At 46.5% G+C, this 24,006-nt stretch overlaps 1 protein-coding gene across 7 annotated transcripts in view; it reads left to right on the top strand.

The window, feature by feature from the left end:
* KIAA1217 (KIAA1217 ortholog) overlaps positions 1 to 24,006 on the top strand; it is a 392,222-nt gene that overhangs the window by 246,124 nt on the left and 122,092 nt on the right. For all 7 annotated transcript variants that reach the window (XM_066585321.1, XM_066585329.1, XM_066585323.1 and 4 more), the window contains one exon: positions 16,466 to 16,664. In XM_066585321.1, the coding sequence (XP_066441418.1) occupies positions 16,466 to 16,664 (199 nt within the window). The remainder of the gene's footprint in view (positions 1 to 16,465; positions 16,665 to 24,006) is intronic.

The raw sequence follows: 24,006 nt of genomic DNA on the forward strand, positions 1-24,006 counted from the left end.
AAATTCACCGTGTCGGTGGCGAGCGCACGCAGGCGGGCCTGACCCTGGAAACAGGATTTAATTTCATGAATAATCTCTGTATTTTAAATCTTGCAAAGAGGGGAAAAACGTGTCCTATTAGTACAGGGGAGAGTTCAGCTTACAAGACCGGGAGCTGCAGAACACGGCTTTAATTTACTACTTTACTGGAAGATCTTAAAGGGGCTTTTCAAAAGACAGCGCCGATCTTATCCACAGGCTGCATCTGGTATTGCAGAGAATAAAGCTCATCTGCAGTGCTAGACAAGGTCTACAGGTGCATCGTGGGTGGCAGTGCCAGCATTAGGTTAGATGGCACCAGGTGTGGCTTTTTTTGCCGTCCTCAGTCATAAGAAGAAACAATATAATTGATCCGATAGACAGCCTGTATTCTGCTTGTGCTGAAAGCAGCAAGACAGCAGCATACCCCCATCGGAATAAATACAGTACCAGAACCAACGTAACATAAATACAGTACCCAGGAGGGCCAGAGGGGGTGATCACCACATACTACATGCACCTGGTGCCCTTCCAAAGAGCTGGTGGTTGCGCCCAGCCCAACTGCATGAGTTGCATGTAATAAAGGTGGCCATAGATAAATAGATAGATATGAGATAGATATGAGATAGATAGATAGATATGAGATAGATAGATAGATATGAGATAGATAGATAGATATGAGATAGATTGATATGATATGATATAGGTAGGAGATAGATAGATATGAGATAGATAGATAGATAGATAGATAGATAGGAGATAGATAGATAGATATGAGATAGATAGATATGAGATAGATAGATAGATAGATAGATAGATAGATAGATAGATATGAGATAGATAGATAAGATATGATATGATATAGGTAGGAGATAGATAGATATGAGATAGATAGATAGATAGATATGAGATAGATAGGATATAGATAGATAGATAGATAGATATGAGATAGATAGGATATAGATAGATAGATATGAGATAGATAGATAGATAGATAGATAGATAGATAGATAGATATGAGAAAGACAGATAGATAGATGAGATAGATATGAGATGGATGGATGGATAGATGAGATAGATATGAGATGGATGGATGGATAGATGGATGGATATGAGATGGATGGATATGAGATGGATGGATATGAGATGGATGGATATGAGATAGATAGATAGATAAATATGAGATAGGAGATAGATATGAGATAGATAATAATAATAAACTTTATTTGTATAGCGCCAACATATTCCGCAGCGCTTACATAGACAGGGGGATACAGAAAGACAAAGTACAAACATTACAGAACCGCGGTTACATAGTAATCAGCTGATGGAAACAATAGGGGTACGGGTCCTGCTCCAACGAGCTTACATACTACAAGTAATGGGGGGATAAAGAAGGTAAAAGGGCTGGAGATGTGCACGGTATGGCGGGGTGGAGATGTGCACGGTATGGCGGGGTGGAGATGTGCGCGGTATGGCGAGGTGGAGTGTGAGGGATGCTATACACATAGACAATGGTCAGACATTTAGCCGTGTGACGGCAGAAACAGTGTGACTACAGGAGCGGTTGATTATGGCTAGCAGGGATTGCAGTCAGTAGGTCAGGGAGCATGTTATCAGGCGGAGTACAGAGGGGTTTGTTTAGGGAATGCTGTATGCCTCCCTGAAGAGGTGCGTTTTTAGAGCACGCCTGAAGTTCTGCGAGTCCTGGATTGCTCGGGTAGCCTTTGGTAGTGCGTTCTAGAGGACCGGTGCTGCTCTGGAGAAGTCTTGGAGGCGGGAATGAGAAGTTCGAATGAAAGGGGCGCTCAGTCTAGTTTCATTAGCAGAGCGGAGAGCCCGGGCTGGGTGATGGATTGAGATGAGGGAGGCGATATAGGGGGGCGCTGCGCTGTGGAGGGCTTTGTGGATGAAGGTGGCGAGTTTAAGTTGAATTCTGTATTTAACGGGCAGCCAGTGCAGTGACCGGCACAGGGCAGAGGCGTCCGAGTAGCGGCTGGACAGGAAGATGAGCCTGGCTGCTGCATTCAGGATGGATTGGAGAGGGTAGAGTCTGGTGCAGGGGAGGCCGATCAGCAACGAGTTGCAATAATTGAGTCGGGAGTGGATGAGGGCAACAGTAAGTGTTTTTAATGTGTCCACAGTGAGAAAAGAGCGGATCCTTGCGATGTTCTCGAGGTGCAGCTGACATGTTCGGGCCAGAGATTGGATGTAGGGGGTAAAAGAGAGATCAGAATCAAATATGACCCCAAGGCAGCGGGCGTGTTGTCTAGGAGTTATGGTGGTGCCACACACTGAGATGGAGATGTCAGGAGGAGGTCGGTTAGTGGAGGGTGGAAACACCAGCAGGTCAGTTTTAGAGAGGTTTAGTTTTAGGTAGAGAGAAGACATGGTGTTAGAGACAGCAGACAGACAGTCGGTGATGTTTTGGAGGAACGGTGCAGAGATGTCACGGGAAGAGGTGTATAGCTGGGTGTCATCAGCATAGAGGGGGTATTGGAGGCCAAAACTCCTGATGGTTTGTCCAATAGGGGCTGTGTAGATAGAGAAAAGAAGGGGGCCGAGGACAGAGCCCTGGGGGACCCCAACAGCTAGATAGATAGATATGAGAAAGACAGATAGATATGAGATGGATGGATGGATGGATGGATAGATATGAGATGGATGGATATGAGATGGATGGATATGAGATGGATGGATATGAGATGGATGGATATGAGATGGATGGATATGAGATGGATGGATATGAGATGGATGGATATGAGATGGATGGATATGAGATGGATGGATATGAGATGGATGGATATGAGATGGATGGATATGAGATAGGAGATAGATAGATAAATAGATAGATATGAGATAAATAGATAGATAGATATGAGATAGATAGATAGATAGATATGAGAAAGACAGATAGATGGATATGAGATAGATGGATATGAGATAGATGGATATGAGATAGATGGATATGAGATAGATGGATATGAGATAGATGGATATGAGATAGATAGATAGATAGATAGATAGATAGATAGATAGATAGATAGATAGATAGATAGATAGATAGATAGATAGATAGATAGATATGAGATAGGAGATAGATAGATAAATAGATAGATATGAGATAAATAGATAGATATGAGATAGATAGATAGATAGATAGATAGATATGAGATAGGAGATAGATAGATAAATAGATAGATATGAGATAAATAGATAGATATGAGATAGATAGATTGATATGATATGATATAGGTAGGAGATAGATAGATATGAGATAGATAGATATGAGAAAGACATATAGATATGAGATAGATGGATATGAGATAGATGGATATGAGATAGATGGATATGAGATAAATGGATATGAGATAAATGGATATGAGATAGGAGATAGATAGATAAATAGATAGATAGATATGAGATAGATAGATAGATATGAGATAGATAGATTGATATGATATGATATAGGTAGGAGATAGATAGATATGAGATAGATAGATATGAGAAAGACATATAGATATGAGATAGATATGAGATAGATAGATATGAGATAGATGGATATGAGATAAATGGATATGAGATAGATGGATATGAGATAGGAGATAGATAGATAAATAGATAGATAGATATGAGATAGATAGATAGATATGAGATAGATAGATTGATATGATATGATATAGGTAGGAGATAGATAGATAGATATGAGATAGATAGATTGATATGATATGAGATAGATATGAGATAGATAGATATGAGATAGATGGATATGAGATAGATGGATATGAGATAGATGGATATGAGATAGGAGATAGATAGATAGATAGATAGATAGATAGATAGATAGATAGATAGATAGATAGATAGATATGAGATAGATAGATAGATAGATATGATATAGGTAGGAGATAGATAGATATGAGATAGATAGATAGATATGAGAAAGACAGATAGATGAGATAGATATGAGATGGATAGATATTAGATAGATGGATATGAGATAGATAGATAGATAGATGGATATGAGATGGATAGATAGATGGATATGAGATAGATAGATAGATGGATATGAGATAGATAGATAGATAGATGGATATGAGATAGATAGATAGATGGATATGAGGTAGATAGATAGATGGATATGAGGTAGATATAGAGATGAGGTAGATATAGAGATGAGGTAGATATAGAGATGAGGTAGATAGATAGATAGATATGGGATAGATAGATAGATAGATATGATATAGGTAGGAGATAGATAGATATGAGATAGATAGATAGATATGAGAAAGACAGATAGATGAGATAGATATGAGATGGATAGATATTAGATAGATGGATATGAGATAGATAGATAGATGGATATGAGATAGATAGATAGATGGATATGAGATAGATAGATAGATGGATATGAGATAGATAGATAGATGGATATGAGGTAGATATAGAGATGAGGTAGATATAGAGATGAGGTAGATAGATAGATAGATATGAGATATGAGAGAGATAGATATGAAATAGATAGGAGATATGAGAGAGATAGATATGAAATAGATAGATAGATAGATAGATAGAAAGATATGAGATAGATAGATAGATAGGAGATAGATAGATATGAGATAGATAGATAGATAGGAGATAGATAGATAGATATGAGAAAGACAGATAGATGAGAGATAGATAAAACATATAATATAAATAATATTACTCCTATTAGAAGCACATATGGTTCAGACTGAAAATATTTACTGTACATCATAAAAGTTAAAAAAATGTAATATTTTGTATTTATGTCTCCCATATGGGTTCACTTACTTGTTCTGCACTTTTGATGGAGTGTAATTTCAGGTTATTAGAAATAGAAGGGTAATATCTGCTGGTGTTTGTACAGTCCTGAGGACGGGGAGGGGTGGGGGTCTTCCCTCGGTATTCGGGGCCTCCTGCACTCCGTCTGACCTTTCTTTACTTTGGTACCTTTTATCACATTCTTAAAAACCAGATGTTGATTTATCCTCCATGTTTTCCTAGCTGTGTCTGAGAAGCATGTAGGGGGCTTCCGTAAGCGGATCACTATCATTGAGGGGCTTCAGTAAGCGGATCACTATCATTGAGGGGCTTCAGTAAGCGGATCACTATCACCGAGGGGCTTCAGTGAACGGGTCACTATCACCGAGGGTCTTCAGTGAACGGGTCACTATCACCGAGGGGCTTCAGTGAACGGGTCACTATCACCGAGGGTCTTCAGTGAACGGGTCACTATCACCGAGGGGCTTCAGTGAACGGGTCACTATCACCGAGGGGCTTCAGTGAACGGGTCACTATCACCGGGGGGCTTCAGTAAAACGTCTGACTATCACAGAGGGCTTCAGTAAATGGCTGACTATTACCAGGGGGCTTCAGTAAGCTGCTCACTATTACCGAGGGGCTTCAGCAATCGTCTCACTCTCACCGAGGGGCTTCAGTAAACGGCTGACTATCACCGAGGGGCTTCAGTAAATGGCTGACTATCACCGAGGGGCTTCAGTAAACGGCTGACTATCACCGAGGGGCTTCAGTAAACAGGCTGACTATCACCGAGGGGCTTCAGTAAACAGGCTGACTATGACTGAGGGGCTTCAGCAATCGTCTCACTCTCACCGAGGGGCTTCAGTAAACGGCTGACTATCACCGAGGGGCTTCAGTAAACAGGCTGACTATTACCGAGGGGCTTCAGCAATCGTCTCACTCTCACCGAGGGGCTTCAGTAAACGGCTGACTATCACCGAGGGGCTTCAGTAAACGGCTGACTATCACAGAGGGGCTTCAGTAAGCTGCTCACTATCACCGAGGGGCTTCAGTGAACGGGTCACTATCACCGAGGGGCTTCAGTAAACGGCTCACTATCACCGAGGGGCTTCAGTAAGCTGCTCACTATCACCGAGGGGCTTCAGTAAACGGCTGACTATCACCAAGGGGCTTCAGTGAACGGGTCACTATCACCGAGGGGCTTCAGTAAACGGCTGACTATCACCGAGGGGCTTCAGTAAAACATCTGACTATCACCGAGGGGCTTCAGTAAACGGCTGACTATCACTGGGGGGCTTCAGTAAACGGCTCACTATCACCGAGGGGCTTCAGTAAACGGCTGACTATCACCGAGGGGCTTCAGTAAACGGCTGACTATCACCGAGGGGCTTCAGTAAACGGCTGACTATCACCGAGGGGCTTCAGTAAGCTGCTCACTATCACTGAGGGGCTTCAGTAAATGGCTGACTATCACCAAGGGGCTTCAGTAAACGTCTGACTATCACTGGGGGGCTTCAGTAAACGGCTCACTATCACCGAGGGACTTCAGTAAACGGGTCACTATCACCGAGGGGCTTCAGTGAACGGGTCACTATCACCGAGGGGCTTCAGTGAACGGGTCACTATCACCGGGGGGCTTCAGTAAAACGTCTGACTATCACAGAGGGCTTCAGTAAATGGCTGACTATTACCAGGGGGCTTCAGTAAGCTGCTCACTATCACCGAGGGGCTTCAGTAAACAGGCTGACTATCACCGAGGGGCTTCAGTAAACAGGCTGACTATTACCGAGGGGCTTCAGTAAACAGCTGACTATCACCGAGGGGCTTCAGTAAACAGCTGACTATCACCGAGGGGCTTCAGTAAACGGCTGACTATCACCAAGGGGCTTCAGTGAACGGGTCACTATCACCGAGGGGCTTCAGTAAAACATCTGACTATCACCGAGGGGCTTCAGTAAACGGCTGACTATCACTGGGGGGCTTCAGTAAACGGCTCACTATCACCGAGGGGCTTCAGTAAACAGCTGACTATCACCGAGGGGCTTCAGTAAGCTGCTCACTATCACCGGGGGGCTTCAGTAAGCTGCTCACTATCACTGAGGGGCTTCAGTAAATGGCTGACTATCACCAAGGGGCTTCAGTAAACGTCTGACTATCACTGGGGGGCTTCAGTAAACGGCTCACTATCACCGAGGGACTTCAGTAAACGGGTCACTATCACCGAGGGGCTTCAGTGAATGGGTCACTCTCACCGAGGGGCTTCAGTGAACGGGTCACTATCACCGAGGGGCTTCAGTGAACGGGTCACTATCACCGGGGGGCTTCAGTAAAACGTCTGACTATCACAGAGGGCTTCAGTAAATGGCTGACTATTACCAGGGGGCTTCAGTAAGCTGCTCACTATCACCGAGGGGCTTCAGTAAACAGGCTGACTATCACCGAGGGGCTTCAGTAAACAGGCTGACTATTACCGAGGGGCTTCAGCAATCGTCTCACTCTCACCGAGGGGCTTCAGTAAACGGCTGACTATCACCGAGGGGCTTCAGTAAACGGCTGACTATCACCGAGGGGCTTCAGTAAACGGCTGACTATCACCGAGGGGCTTCAGTAAAACGTCTGACTATCACCGAGGGGCTTCAGTAAACGGCTGACTATCACTGGGGGGCTTCAGTAAACGGCTCACTATCACCGAGGGGCTTCAGTAAACGACTGACTATCACAGAGGGGCTTCAGTAAACGGCTGACTATCACCGAGGGGCTTCAGTGAACGGGTCACTATCACCGAGGGGCTTCAGTAAACGGCTGACTATCACCGAGGGGCTTCAGTAAGCTGCTCACTATCACCGAGGGGCTTCAGTAAACGGCTGACTATCACCGAGGGGCTTCAGTAAACGGCTGACTATCACCGAGGGGCTTCAGTAAACGGCTGACTATCACCAGGGGGCTTCAGTAAACGGCTCACTATCACCGAGGGGCTTCAGTAAAACGTCTGACTATCACCGAGGGGCTTCAGTAAACGGCTGACTATCACTGGGGGGCTTCAGTAAACGGCTCACTCTCACCGAGGGGCTTCAGTGAACGGGTCACTATCACCGAGGGGCTTCAGTGAACGGGTCACTATCACCGGGGGGCTTCAGTAAAACGTCTGACTATCACAGAGGGCTTCAGTAAATGGCTGACTATTACCAGGGGGCTTCAGTAAGCTGCTCACTATCACCGAGGGGCTTCAGTAAACAGGCTGACTATCACCGAGGGGCTTCAGTAAACAGGCTGACTATTACCGAGGGGCTTCAGCAATCGTCTCACTCTCACCGAGGGGCTTCAGTAAACGGCTGACTATCACCGAGGGGCTTCAGTAAACGGCTGACTATCACCGAGGGGCTTCAGTAAACGGCTGACTATCACCGAGGGGCTTCAGTAAACGGCTGACTATCACTGAGGGGCTTCAGTAAACGGCTGACTATCACCGAGGGGCTTCAGTAAGCTGCTCACTATCACCGAGGGGCTTCAGTAAACGACTGACTATCACAGAGGGGCTTCAGTAAACGGCTGACTATCACCGAGGGGCTTCAGTGAACGGGTCACTATCACCGAGGGGCTTCAGTAAACGGCTGACTATCACCGAGGGGCTTCAGTAAGCTGCTCACTATCACCGAGGGGCTTCAGTAAACGGCTGACTATCACCGAGGGGCTTCAGTAAACGGCTGACTATCACCGAGGGGCTTCAGTAAACGGCTGACTATCACCAGGGGGCTTCAGTAAACGGCTGACTATCACCGAGGGGCTTCAGTAAAACGTCTGACTATCACCGAGGGGCTTCAGTAAACGGCTGACTATCACTGGGGGGCTTCAGTAAACGGCTCACTATCACCGAGGGGCTTCAGTAAATGGCTGACTATCACCGAGGGGCTTCAGTAAACGGCTGACTATCACTGGGGGGCTTCAGTAAACGGCTCACTATCACCGGGGGGCTTCAGTAAACGGCTCACTATCACCGAGGGGCTTCAGTAAACGGCTCACTATCACCGAGGGACTTCAGTAAACGGGTCACTATCACCGAGGGGCTTCAGTAAACGGCTGACTATCACTGAGGGGCTTCAGTAAGCTGCTCACTATCACCGGGGGGCTTCAGTAAACGGCTCACTATCACCGGGGGGCTTCAGTAAACGGCTCACTATCACCGAGGGGCTTCAGTAAGCTGCTCACTATCACCGAGGGGCTTCAGTAAGCTGCTCACTATCACCGAGGGGCTTCAGTAAGCTGCTCACTATCACCGAGGGGCTTCAGTAAATGGCTGACTATGACCGAGGGGCTTCAGTAATCGGCTGACTATCACCGGGGGGCTTCAGTAAATGGCTGACTATCACCGAGGGGCTTCAGTAAACGGCTCACTATCCCCGAGGGGCTTCAGTAAATGGCTGACTATCACCGAGGGGCTTCAGTAAACGGCTGACTATTACCAGGGGGCTTCAGTAAACGGCTAACTATTACCAGGGGGCTTCAGTAAACGGCTGACTATCACCGAGGGGCTTCAGTAAACGGCTCACTGTCCCCGAGGGGCTTCAGTAAATGGCTGACTATCACCGAGGGGCTTCAGTAAACGGCTGACTATCACCGAGGGGCTTCAGTAAACGGCTGACTATCACCGGGGGGCTTCAGTAAATGGCTGACTATCACCGAGGGGCTTCAGTAAATGGCTGACTATTACCAGGGGGCTTCAGTAAATGGCTGACTATCATCGGGGGGCTTCAGTAAATGGCTGACTATCATCAAGGGGCTTCAGTAATCAACTCACTATAACCGAGGGTCTTTTTTTATCCTGTGGGTACTTTTGTCTTTTTTGCACTGGATCAGGCTGATAGCGGCCCTCTACAGGGGTCTTTATGTAGGACCTCGGTGTAGGCGGACGTGTCACCAGGAGAAGCCCCTGCAGATTAAGGGGACATTTTTTTTCAGTTTGGAAAAATCAGTAACAATTTTTGTGTGATTTTCATGCGGTTTTTATGCGTTTCTGTGACTTCTCTGCAAATTGCATTGATCTTTTGTCCAATGTGTACACACATAAGATGCACTTGGCGAGTTCTGCATACTTCCAGGTTCTGCATGCTATTTTTTTTTTCGGTTACCACGGTTACATGCGATAAAAACGGATCGTAATCACATCAAACGAGCGCGGTCTGTTTTTAGAAACACACCAGCAGACTTTGGCGATCTTTGTCCAAAAGTTAAAATATATAAAGACATGTTGCGGTTTTTTTTCCGCTTAGACGATTCAGGTAAAAAATGACCTGTGTGAATATAACCTTTTACAATAATACACTTTATTTCCATCAAGTGTTTACACGGACGCGAATAACACGGACGCTCGGTGCGACTGCGAACTCACGCCGTGTAATAACCCATTATTTTCAATGGGTTAAAGCGGTTGTACCAGAATTTCAAGTTCTCTTCTCTCCGCAGGATGGGGGTTATTTGCTAATTGGTGGGGGTCTCGCTGCAGAGACCCCCGCTGATCTCCACAACGGGACTCCTGTGTCCCACTCTCCAGTCAGTACAGGGGTCGCTTCTTCCCCCGAAGTGACGTCACTCTGAAGGGAGCGCCGGCCGATTATGGGCGGTCAGCACTCATTTATTTTAATGTGGCTGAAGGAAATATCCGAGTGGGCGCCGTTCTGGTATCTCAGCAGTCCCATCGAGAGTGAATGCAGCGCTAGTGCGCAACTGGCTCTCCATTCAGTCTCCTCCTCCCTGCATGGGATGCATTAACCCCGCAGTGAGGACGACACGGGACCCCCTTTCTTGAGATTGGCATAAAGCCCTGATTGGTGGAGGCTGCAGTGATGGCTGACCTTCTGGAAGTTTCTCCCATCTGCACACAGGATCTCTGAAGATCATCCAGAGTGACCGTCATGTTCTTGGTGACCTCTCTTACCGAGGCCCTTCTCCTCCCATTACTTAGTTTGGGGGTCGGCGGCTCTAGGAAGAGTCCTGGTTGTTCTTCCATGTAAGTATTATGGAGCCACAGGGCTCTTGGAAACTTTCAGGGCAGCAGAAATGTTTTTGTAGCTCCTCCATATCTGCGCCTCCACACAATCCAGTCTCTGAGCTCTACAGGCAGGTCTGTCCTCCTCATGGACTGGTTTTGGCTCTAATATGCATTGTGAGCTGCGAGATCTTATATAGACAGGATGGTCTTTTATGTTCAATCAGCTGAATTTCCCACAGGTGCTTCCAATCAAGAGGTAGAAACATCTCATAGATGATCAAGAGAAATAGGAGACCCCAGAGCTAAATTTCAAGTGTCATACCAAGGGGTGTGAATATTTATGTCAATGCACAATGTTCGAAATCTTTGTAAATTGAAAAAAAAAAACTACCATTCTGTTGTCACTTTGTCATTATGGGGTATTGAGTGCAGTGAAAAACAAGGCCACAACATAACAACATGTAGAAGTAGTCTGAAGACTTTTTGAATGCATTGTATATGGATTATGGACTAATCCGTCCTTTACGGATTCTCTGGCACTCTAGTGGGCCACTTCACTAAGTTCAAAGACCCTTCCATGGCCTAGATCTGCTGTCATTATAGGCATGCTCACAGCTAGGTAGGTATTGGGTTAAAGGGAACCAGTCATCAACTTTAAGCACCATACTCATCCGGTCCCCCGCTCCTGCAGTGAGCCCCAGCAAAGACGGCGCACGGATACCAGCTTGACTCTTTTCAGAAGGCTTTGCATGCATTCCCATTAATCTCTATGAGACACCGTAGGAATAAGGGAACGGATGATTTTAAAAACAGACTTTTTAGACTCAACATCACCCAAAATATAAGCACCATAACTTAGTTTATGTAGCTCATGGCTGATGACCGATTTCCTATAAATGTCGCATTTCATCTCTGTATTCATGGCGGTCATTAGTAGGACAACAGTGTAGAAGCTATTGTTGGGAGATGGGTCTCCAGTAGAGATGAGCGAGCATTGTCCTTAACGAGTATCTCCCTACTCGGTGGAGAAAAGGTTCGGCTGCCGGCGCCGGTGACATGTGAGTTGCAGAGAGAGAGATCTCCCCTCCGTTCCTCCCCGCTCTCCCCCACTGCTCCCCGCCCGCCGCCTGCAGCCCAATCTTTTCTTCCGAGCGGGCAGGTACTCGCTAAGGGCAATGCTCGCTCATCTCTAGTCTCCAGGACTCAGTAATAGAAGCTGATACTCCCCATATCTAATAACTTGTAGGCAATGTTACGCTGAACGAAAAGGCGTCATAATGTCCGAAAGACAAGAGCTCTTAGCATGAAGAAACAATTTTATTACTTCTGGTTCATTTTTGTTTGATCCCCATCCTCACATTGTTATCCAGACACCCCGCTGTCAGCGGACACGAGGCACCGATCTACAGTCTGCGGGGTTCGGGGGTTTATGAAGAGCGTTGTTAGACAGATATGAAAAACGCAACTTATTACCAAAATTGGAAATATTTCTCTTCTCTGAAGAATAATGTTTGACCAGATGTTTCTGAAAATTGGCAAAGGAGACAAAATGTAGTCACCTTTCCTGAATTAGCTTCCAGCCGTTCGTATGTATATAAGATACAGTATAACTCTTTGCCATAACTGATATTTTTCATACATAAGGAATTTGCGTTCTGGAAAGTCTTGGTCAACAATGAAGAAAGAAGCAGTTATTTTTCACTTCTTAAAGGGATTGTCCAATTTCCCTACTTATCATAATACTTCCTTGACAATAAGCTAATCACAAAATGGGATCAGTGAGCGCTGCTGCCTTCTGTTAGATGGTCCGTCAGCAGTGCTATGGAGGGAATTATTGCCAGTGAGGGCTGGATGCGCTCTGAATTGGATTACTGCAGGGGGTTGGGGGTGGGGGGTGGGGTGTTTGGGCATTGAATGTGATTATTGCATAGGGGGGAGGAATAGTTACGCACCAGATGTGATTAATACTATGGCGGAGATGGATGGTGAAGCTCTAGGTGTGATTACTGCTGGGGTGAAGAGATGGTCAAGCTTTGTATTATGTTCATGCAGGGCTTATTCTACAAGGGTGTAAGTAGAATGCCCTAAATGGATGGATATATACATAATATATTGATGTGGATAGCACTAAATATATATAACAAAAATTAGGGAAAAAAGGACGTCTGACCCTAACCTAATGATGGAAGAGAGTCCTGGTGAGAACAGCCGCACATCAGGTCATCCTGGCTTCCCCTAGATGGTAATGGGAAATGAGACAAAGGTTATATGGAACTACACATGCACAGGGAAAACATATACCCATGACCCCGACTAATTAGCCACCAGACAGACTTATCTTGATAAATATACAGGTCAGGAACAGGAACCACCAACTAGACCAGATATCACTTCTGGTGGAAGGTCTACAGACTGGAGTCAGCCAGGTGTCAGACAGGTTATCAATGGAGAGCTTAGACAACCATTCAGACCAGACCAGCTGAAGCAGGAGTATAACCGGCACCCTCTGAAAGGAGGGGCCAATATAAATATATACAAACGTCGATTGGCTGGCTACGCAGTCCATCTCCGAACCAGCCAATCCGCCCATAAATAACGGGAGACATGTCATTGTTGGCCCCCACCACCAAAATGATGCTGAGCATGTGCCAGCGTGAGGATGGTGTGGGCCAAGGCTGATGGCATGATGTCCATTCGGGCCTGAACTTCTCTGCAGCTGGTGTTGTGAAACTTTGGATGTAATTCTACTGTGGCGGTAGTGGAGCTTGGGATGAGATTATACTGCGAATACAAGGGATGGTGAACTTCTGAAAGTGATTATTTCTTAGCACAGAAGACTGCTTAAGGTTTAGGTATGATTATACTGTGACGGGGGGGGGGGGAGTTTTTACTTGTTTTTTGTCTTTTGTAAAAAAAAAAAAATATCTTTATATATTTGATAGTGGTTTCCAAAGGTAAAAACAACAGAGGTGCTCCAAGGCTGAAGAACTTGACCATGTGCATTACACAGACAATCTATTGATTTCAAAAGGAATTGTGTAATGCTTCATTATACCTGTGGAGGCACTGCAGGGAAATTAAATGTTCCTTGTTGACTTTCTGCACTGATCACAAGAGATGAAGGCACCCCATGGGCAGCTTATTAACGGCTGACCCTAAACAGTGAGGCTTTCCAAATGGAGCAACCCCTTTAAGTTGAAAATTCTGTCCTATTTCTGTAAATGTGTCAAAGTTTAAAAATGATTTCACAAAATCTTCCTTGAGCTAAATAAATAAATAAATTGCCAGGGAGAAGCACATTTCTATTGAGTTATCCCCGCAACCATATGTTATTCTCTTCCCCCCCGAGGATAGCGACAAAAAAATAGTAGACGGCGCTGCTTTAATCAGTGCATAATTTACTTTATTAATGTTTTAACCATTAGATTGTTGCTGTTTTCTTGGGTTTTTAAATATCCAGAGTAGCATTTTCATGCATAAATTCATGTGTATGTCATGCTTGTTATACTCAGAGGTTGTAGAAGGAATTATAATCCTGTTATGATTAAGGAATGAAAAGCAAGGAATGCAAAATAGATTTCACAGACTTCTATGGAACGGCTGATGGGCTGTAGGGAAGGTTCTGGGCTTCGGACTACAAAGATAAAAAGTTGGAAAAGTAATTTTCTGTTTTTTGCTGACCTGAAGCACATATGGGCTCCGGTGTCTTGTGGAGGGCCATTGACGGACATTTTCCAAGGTTATTGTGTCAGGGTCTCTCAGCAAGGAGCTCAATATTGTTCTCTCCTGTAGTCCAATTCAATTTTTCAATTCTATCCATTCAGTCATGTCCGACTCTTGGATATTCTGTAAGCCAGGCCTCTCCAGGCTTCTCTATTCTCTACGGCTGCTTTCAGTTGCCCGATGTCCATTCCCGTGTCCTTCTTGATGGTGTCCCACCAACATGTCTTTTGTCTTCCCTGATTCCTTCTACCACTGACCATTCCAAGTAGCATCTTTTTTCCCCAGTCAGTTCGCCCTCATCGCGTGTCCAAAGTAAGTCAGTCTCTGTCTCGTGATCTTGCCTTCCAGGGACACCTCTGGGTTTATAACTGTCCGTGGGATTTGTAGATGTTTTATCCAACACCACAGCTCGAAAGCATTAATTTTCCTTCTGTCTGCTCTCCTCAATGGCCACGTCTCACTTCTATATGTTGCAATCGGGAAGGCGATGGCTGTGATTAACCTTCGTTTGATGGTGACTGAGACATCCTTGCACTTCCATATTGGCCATATGCCCCAGTGCTAATCGATGCTTTATCTTACTTGTCGAGCTGCCACTTTCATCGATGAGGGACCCAAGGAATATGGAACTATCAACCACTTGGATTTCCTCATTGTTGACCTTTATGTGGACTTCCTTGTTGGTCATGATCTTTGTTGTCTTGATGTTTAAGTGAAGTCCCATCTTCTTCTCACTTTCTTCTTCTAGCTTCAGGATCAGTGTCTTTAGATGCTTTGCTGTCTCTAGAGTCGTATTGTCTGCGTATCTTAGATCACGTAAGTCCAGCCACCTCATGATCACTTCTGCACAGAGGCTATGCCCTTTTTGATCATGAATGATTCTGTATCCCCATACCTGATTTTCACTGTAACTTCTTGATTGCATTAGAAGGACCTGATCAATGTGAGGCACAACCTTTTTTGTTTCCATGAAGAAATCTAATGTATTAGTTAAATTATCCTATAAGAATGCTTTTAGAGAAAACCTTATCCAAAAGCTCAAATCACCTTGCTAATTGCTAGTAAGAAGTTCTTTGGAGTGCTTTGTTGGATTATAGCTTCACACTGCTGTCATTTCTTGGTATTACAGGCAATGGGACGATTTAAAACCTTCTGCCAAACAGCTGTCTGTGATGTGTATAACTGTATCTTCACATAGTTGCATATGTTTACCATTGGCACCCACTTTACACTGGCACACACCATACAATTTTGCCATTGCACACACTATACAATATTACCATTGGCACCCACTATACAATCAGGGAGGGGGCGTGTAGCAAACCTAGCATTCTGCCAGTAGTTCACTGTCCTGAGTTCCTTTCCCTTACTTCCCATGCTGCATTGCACTGTCTCTGGTCCAACCAGCAGGGAGACAGTATCTAAATGTCCGCCCTTCTGCTTTCCTAGGATGATTCAGTCATCCAGAGACATTCTGGCCAAATAGTTAGTAAACTGACCATATAGTGTGTGTAATGTGTGCGCATATCCGTAACAGAAACTGGGGATATCGTTATCACAGTGTCTGCAGATCTGTCAGCCTGCAAGTGCACATGGTGAGCCTACTGTGAAGACAGCTCCTCTCCCTACTGCTATGGAAACGTTCTTGTGTCCTTGTTACTACAGAAGCTCTGTATCTAACAAGAGTAAATAGCGGAGAAGCTGGAAGGGAGACCCCTAGTGGCAGCCACTTTAAATGTGTTTTACAGCTATAAAGCAACAATATTTTTAATGCAAGTATTTTACAGTAATGATGAGACTGACACAAGTTAGGAAATGAGAAGAAGTTACTGGAAAAGTTAGTGTCCCTTTAAATCGGTGCCTTTTTGCATTTTAACAGTCTTACTAGTTACTGTGTGTTTTCAGTGCAGCAATAGTTATTATTTACTAATGAACTACTTTGTGTTCTTGCAGGTGTGCTTTTCCTACAGTATGGAGAGGACACAAAGAAACTACAGATGCCCAATGAAATTACCAGTGTAGACACCATACGTGCCCTCTTTGTAAGTGCCTTCCCGCAGCAGCTGACAATGAAGGTGCTGGAATCCCCCAGTACTGCCATCTATATAAAGGATGAAGGAAGGAATATCTACTATGAACTGAGCGATGTAAGGTAAGAGAATAAAACGGGCCTAATGCAGTAAGAATTATTAGAACGTTGCCTGCATGAAACCTATAAACAAAAAAGCTTTTAACTAGAGATGAGCGAGCATACTCGTTAAGGGCAGGTACTCGAGCGACTATCGTCCTGTTCGAGTACCTGCCTGCTCGTCAGAAAAGATTCAGGTGCTGACGGGGGGCGGCGGGGAAGAGCAGCGGGGAACGGGGGAGCGAGACCTTTCTCCCCCCTCCCCCCGCTCCCCTCTGCTCACTCGCGCAACCCACCGATCGCCCCCGCCGGTACCGGAATCCTTTCTGACAAGCAGGCTGGTACTTTAAAAGGACGATACTCGCTCGAGTATCTGCCCTTAACGAGTATGCTCGCTCATCCCTAGATATAACAGTTGACCATTAGTGTTGAGTGAACCGAAAAAGTTGAACCATGTCTCGGGTTGAGCTTCTTTAAAAGATCGGTTCGACGTGAACCCAAATCTCGGGCGATTTGTCTTGGCTGAACCCTCTAAAGAGGGAAGGAAAAAAATCTTCTTTCTTTCTTTCTTTCTTTCTTTCTTTCTTTCTTTCTTTCTTTCTTTCTTTCTTTCTTTCTTTCTTTCTTTCTTTCTTTCTTGTCACTGTACAAATTAATCAGTGTTGTGACTTTATTGTGAACTGTTTTACAATTGACAGGGATTCTTCTGCTATTTCAGCATCTCTTATCTTTTAGTTTGTTGTTGGGGTAGGTGCTATGTATCTGTCTCACAGCTGATCCATTACAGTTGGACAGCTGACTACACTGTTAAGATAAGGTTCGTTTGCAGAGGAGTTCCTGATTGGTTAACCTATTTTTAAATATTTCTGGCTTCTAAAGTGTGTTGCTGGTTATAGCATCAGCCTTGGGCATTTAAGTTTCTTATTTCTGGCACAGTTCTTGTATCTTGTTGTAGTCAAGCTTGTTTTTGTCAGTGTAGTTTTGTTCCTAATGGTTTGTGTAGTCCATTACTTCCTCTTTAGCCTTGTAATGTAGTTTTTCTAATGTGTTCCTTCCTTGTTGTATCTGTCTTTTGTCTCATTTCATAGCTTAGCTTGGCTCAGTTTGGTGTTCTGGGTCTTAATGCCCTCTCATTGATTGTCAGGGTCGGTGTCTCAGACAGGATTTCCATTAGGAATATCTTCAGGGATACATAGGGACACTGGTAACTGGTGTTAGGGTCAGTAATAGATTAGGAAAAGTTAGTGTTAGGATCAGTTATTGTCAGTTTATTTTCTGTTTACTATCCCCATCTACTTCATTATTTGACTGTTATCATCATCTGAATACCATTACTATTCAGTTCCTGTTATCTATTATTCAGTTCCTAGTCTTGCATTTGTGTTTGCTATTGTACTGATACATGATTCATGTATTTATTCATTCAGGTGTCTGGTTGTTACACAGTTCAGTCCATTTTTTAAGCCTTGGAGATATCTGAGTACTGATAGAATCCATGAGTGCCCAGAAAAGGTGATGGCTAAAGGGGAGGTCAAATTCCGCCATCTAGTATCCAGCCAAACTGTGCCTGCAGTACCATTCCAGGCCACTGCACCATGTATGGATCTGTGTCTTTATAGCACAAGCAACTTCAGTCACTGATCAGCAGGGGTCCATATGCCTGGTCTCTGCTGATCTACTATTGCTGATTTATAGGAATATAGGTCAATAATTAGAGATGAGCGAACGTACTCGTCCGAGCTTGATGCTCGTTCGAGTATTAGCGTGTTCGAGATGCTCGTTACTCGAGACGAGTACCACGCGGTGTTCGGGTTACTTTCACTTTCATCTCTGAGACGTTAGCGCGCTTTTCTGGCCAATAGAAAGACAGGGAAGGCATTACAACTTCCCCCTGCGACGTTCAAGCCCTATACCACCCCCCTGCAGTGAGTGGCTGGGGAGATCAGGTGTCACCCGAGTATATAAATCGGCCCCTCTCACGGCTCGCCACAGATGCGTTGTGAGTTAGCTGAGGGACAGTGGTATCGTGTTGGAGCTGCTGTAGGGAGAGCGTTAGGAGTATTGTAGGCTTCAAGAACCCCAACGGTCCTTCTTAGGGCCACATCTAACCGTGTGCAGTACTGTGGAGGCTGCTTTTAGCAGTGTTGCACTTTTTTTTTTTTGGTATATCGGCCGTGCAGAGCATTGCGCCCTGCAGTAATACTCCAGGGACAGAAGTGTGTAGGCAGGGCCAGAAGACATATATTATAGATTGAATATAGGCAGTGGGCCTTTGGAAAAAAATATTGAAAAAAATCTATTTGGCCTGCCTGTCACTGTCCTCAGTGTTCTGGGTCCGTGTCTGCTGGGGGTAGTAGTTCTCCAAATAAATACGCAGCCAGCTAAGTGTTACAGCAGGCTTGCGCCAAATTATTTCCTGGCATTCCGTAAGCGAAGTCAGCCTCCAACCACAGGCCAATAAGTGGCACATTTAATTACAGCGTTCTGTTTCTGCACTACTGGTAATACACCATGCTGAGGGGTAGGGGTAGGCCTAGAGGACGTGGATGCGGGCGAGGACGCGGAGGCCCTAGTCCGGGTGTGGGCACAGGCCGAGCCAGTGCGGTGGCCAGGGGTAGAGGCAGGGCCAGACCGAATAATCCACCAACTGTTTCCCAAAGCGCCCCCTCGCGCCATGCCACCCTGCAGAGGTCAAGGTGCTCTACGGTGTGGCAGTTTTTCACAGAGACGCCTGACGACCGACGAACAGTGGTGTGCAACCTTTGTCGCGCCAAGATCAGCTGGGGAGGCACCACCACCAGCATGCGCAGACATATGATGGCCAAGCACCCCACAAGGTGGGACGATGCCCGTTCACCGCCTCCGGTTTGCACCACTGCCTCTCCCCCTGTGCCCCAACCTGCCACTGAGATCCAACCCCCATCTGAGGACACAGGCACTACCGTCTCCTGGCCTGCACCCACACCCTCACCTCCGCTGTCCTCGGCCCCATCCAGCAGTGTCTCTCAGCGTAGCGTCCAGACGTCGCTAGTGCCACAGTTTGAGCGCAAGCGCAAGTACGCCGCCACGCACCCACACGCTCAAGCGTTAAACGTGCACATTGCCAAATTCATCAGCCTTGAGATGCTGCCGTATAGGCTTGTGGAAACGGAGGCTTTCAAAAGCATGATGGCGGCGGCGGCCCCGCGCTACTCAGCTCCCAGTCGCCACTACTTTTCCCGATGTGCCGTCCCAGCCCTGCACGACCACGTCTCCCGCAACATTGCACGCGCCCTCACCAACGCGGTTACTGCCAAGGTCCACTTAACTACAGACACGTGGACAAGCACAGGCGGGCAGGGCCACTATATCTCCCTGACAGCACATTGGGTGAATTTAGTGGAGGCTGGGACAGAGTCAGAGCCTGGGACCGCTCACGTCCTACCCACCCCCAGAATTGCGGGCCCCAGCTCGGTGCTGGTATCTGCGGCGGTGTATGCTTCCTCCACTAAACCACCCTCCTCCTCCTCCTCCTCCAACGCAACCTCTGTCTCGCAATCAAGATGTGTCAGCAGCACGTCGCCAGCAGTCGGTGTCGCGCGGTGTGGCAGCACAGCGGTGGGCAAGCGTCAGCAGGCCGTGCGGAAACTACTCAGCTTAGGCGATAAGAGGCACACGGCCCACGAACTGCTGCAGGGTCTGACACAGCAGACCGACCGCTGGCTTGCGCCGCTGAGCCTCCAACCGGGCATGGTCATGTGTGACAATGGCCGTAACCTGGTGGCGGCTCTGCAGCTCGGCAGCCTCACGCACGTGCCATGCCTGGCCCACGTCTTTAATTTGGTGGTTCAGCGCTTTCTGAAAAGCTACCCACGCTTGTCAGACCTGCTCGTAAAGGCGCGCCGGCTCTGCGCACATTTCCGCAAGTCCCACACGGACGCTGCCACCCTGCGCACCCTGCAACATCACTTTAAGCTGCCAGTGCACCGACTGCTGTGCGACGTGCCCACACGGTGGAACTCTACGCTCCACATGTTGGCCAGGCTCTATGAACAACGTAGAGCTATAGTCGAATACCAACTCCAACATGGGCGGCGCAGTGGGAGTCAGCCTCCTCAATTATTTACAGAAGAGTGGGCCTGGATGGCAGACATCTGCCAGGTCCTTGGTAATTTTGAGGAGTCTACCCAGGTGGTGAGCGGCGATGCTGCAATCATTAGCGTCACCATTCCTCTGCTATGCCTCTTGAGAAGTTCCCTGCAAAGCATAAAGGCAGCCGCTTTGGAATCAGAAACGGAGGTGGGGGAAGACAGTATGCCGCTGGATAGTCAGAGCAACCTCATGTCTATATCTCAGCGCGTACAGGAGGAGGAGGAGGAGGGGGAGGAGCATGAGGAGGAGGGGGAAGAGACAGCTTGGCCCACTGCTGAGGGTACACATGCTGCTTACCTGTCATCCTTTCAGCGTGTATGGCCAGAGGAGGAGGAGGAGGAGGATCCTGAAAGTGATCTTCCTAGTGAGGACAGCCATGTGTTGCGTACAGGTACCCTGGCACACATGGCTGACTTCATGTTAGGATGCCTTTCTCATGACCCTCGCGTTACACGCATTCTGGCCACTACGGATTACTGGGTGTACACACTGCTCGACCCACGGTATAAGGAAAGCCTTTCCACTCTCATTCCCGAAGAGGAAAGGGGTTCGAGAGTGTTGCTATACCACAGGACCCTGGCGGACAAACTGATGGTAAACTTCCCATCCGACAGCGCTAGTGGCAGAAGGCACAGTTCCGAGGGCCAGGTAGCAGGGGAGGTGCAGAGATCAGGCAGCATGTACAGCGCAGGCAGGGGAACATTCTCCAAGGCCCTTGCCAGCTTTCTGGCTCCCCAGCAACACTGTGTCACCGCTCCCCAGTCAAGGCTGAGTTGGCGGGAGCACTGTAAAAGGATGGTGAGGGAGTACGTAGCCGATCGCACGACCGTCCTCCGTGACGCCTCTGCCCCCTACAACTACTGGGTGTCGAAGCTGGACACGTGGCCTGAACTCGCGCTGTATGCCCTGGAGGTGCTTGCTTGTCCTGCGGCTAGCGTGTTGTCAGAGAGGGTGTTTAGTGCGGCTGGGGGAATCATCACGGATAAGCGTACCCGCCTGTCAACCGACAGTGCCGACAGGCTAACACTCATCAAGATGAACAAAGCCTGGATTTCCCCAGACTTCTGTTCTCCACCAGCGGACAGCAGCGATACGTAAGCAATACGTAGGCTGCACCCGCGGATGGAAGCATCGTTCTCTCTCACCATCCAAAACGGGGACATTTCTGCTTCATCAATCTGTGTCTAATATTCCTCCTCCTCCTCCTCCTGCTCCTCCTCCTGAAACCTCACATAATCACGCCGAACGGGCAATTTTTCTTAGGCCCACAAGGCTCACTCAAATAATTTTTATAAACAATTTTTATACGTTTCAATGCTCATTAAAGCGTTGAAACTTGCACCTGAACCAATTTTTCGTTACACTGGGCTGCCTCCAGGCCTAGTTACCAATTAAGCCACATTAACCAAAGCCATTAATGGGTTTCACCTGCCCTCTTGGTTGGGCATGGGCAATTTTTCTGATGTACATTAGTACTGTTGGTACACCAATTTTTGGGGGCCCTCGCCTACAGTGTAATCCAATTAATTTTTAGCCCACCTGCATTAAACATGACATTACTACCTCAGCTGTGTTGGGCAATGCAATGGGATATTGTTATGTACCGCCGGTGGGTTCCTGGCACCCACCCATGCTGTGGGTTCACAGGGAGTTGTAAATGCATCTGTGTCCACTTCTAAATAACCCCAGTCTGACTGGGGCATGCAGTGTGGGCCGAAGCCCACCTGCATTAAGCACGACATTACTACCTCAGCTGTGTTGGGCAATGCAATGGGATATATTTATGTACCGCCGATGGCTTCCTGGCACCCACCCATGCTGTGGGTGCACACGGAATTCCCATTGCGGAGTTGTACCTGCCTGTGACTATTTATAAAAAACCGCGGTCTGACTGGGGCATGCAGACACCTTGACAGAATGAATAGTGTGTAGCACATAGGTTCCCCATTGCTATGCCCACGCATGTAACCCAGGAGAAGTGGCAGCGGTGTGTCATGCAGGCAGTGATTGTGCTTTGTTGGAGGTAGTGTGGTGCTTAGCTAAGGTATGCCATGCTAATGAGGGCTTTTCAGAAGTAAAAGTTGTTGGGGGGGGGGGGCACTCTTGCCGGTATTGTGGCTTAATAGTGGGACCTGTGAACTTGAGATGCAGCCCAACATGTTGCCCCTCGCCTGCCCTATCCGTTGCTGTGTTGTTCCCATCACTTTCTTGAATTGCACAGATTTTCACAAATGAAAACCTTAGCGAGCATCAGCGAAATACAAAAATGCTCGGGTCGCCCATTGACTTCAATGGGGTTCGTTACGCGAAACGAACCCTCGAGCATCGCGAAAAATTCGTCTCGAGTAACGAGCACCCGAGCATTTTGGTGCTCGCTCATCTCTATCAATAATGTAACTGCGGTCAGAATGACCCACTAGAGTGCCAGAGGATCCCCTGGTGGGATAGGCTGTGACACAGCAGTGAGCCCTAATGGTCAAACTGAAGACAACCCCATTTAGGTGGACCTTGGAGCCAATCCCTTCTCACTAGGGTCTATTACTTTTTTGTTCCTTCTTAAATAACTTATTTGACCCTATGAATAATACTTGTTATAATATGTGTCAATAGAAAACAAAGTTTACTTTAGTAGTTGAAAGTAGATGTGCAAATGGTCTGTATAGATGAAAAGTGGACCCTAAAAATATATTTTTTGTGGTGAGTCCAAGGTTTGCCAGTCCACGACGGACTGTAACTTTGTGTGCTTCCAAATATATAGAGAACCCATGAGAAAAAACACTGCTGTCTGCACATATTTATACCATGTACAGGAGTATTCCTCCTAGGAGGCTTTGACTTTCAGAGATAATATGGTGCCTCACGGAGGCACCATAAGGTGGCATTAGATGTGTTTATGGGCAGTGCAGGACATAGGTTTGATTGCGCTCTGTGCAGAATTTCTTTTGGTGCCCACCCCAGGGTCAAAAGCAAAAAATATATATTTTGCACTGATAGGCAAGCTATTTGTTTTCTGGTTGTGCAGAGAGCTGCACACCCACACCAGAACCAAGCTCAGTGAATAAGTACTGAACCAGAACCAAGCTCAGAACATAAATACAATTTTCAGTACTTAACATAAATACAGCACCAGAACCAAGCTCAGTACATAATTACAGTGCAAACCAACCTCAGTGCATACAATAGATACAATAACAGAACCAAGCTCAGTGCATAGATATAGTACACATTAAGCTTA

The sequence above is a fragment of the Eleutherodactylus coqui genome, chromosome 12 (assembly GCF_035609145.1).
Source record: "Eleutherodactylus coqui strain aEleCoq1 chromosome 12, aEleCoq1.hap1, whole genome shotgun sequence".
In the NCBI taxonomy this organism is placed as follows: domain Eukaryota; kingdom Metazoa; phylum Chordata; class Amphibia; order Anura; family Eleutherodactylidae; genus Eleutherodactylus; species Eleutherodactylus coqui.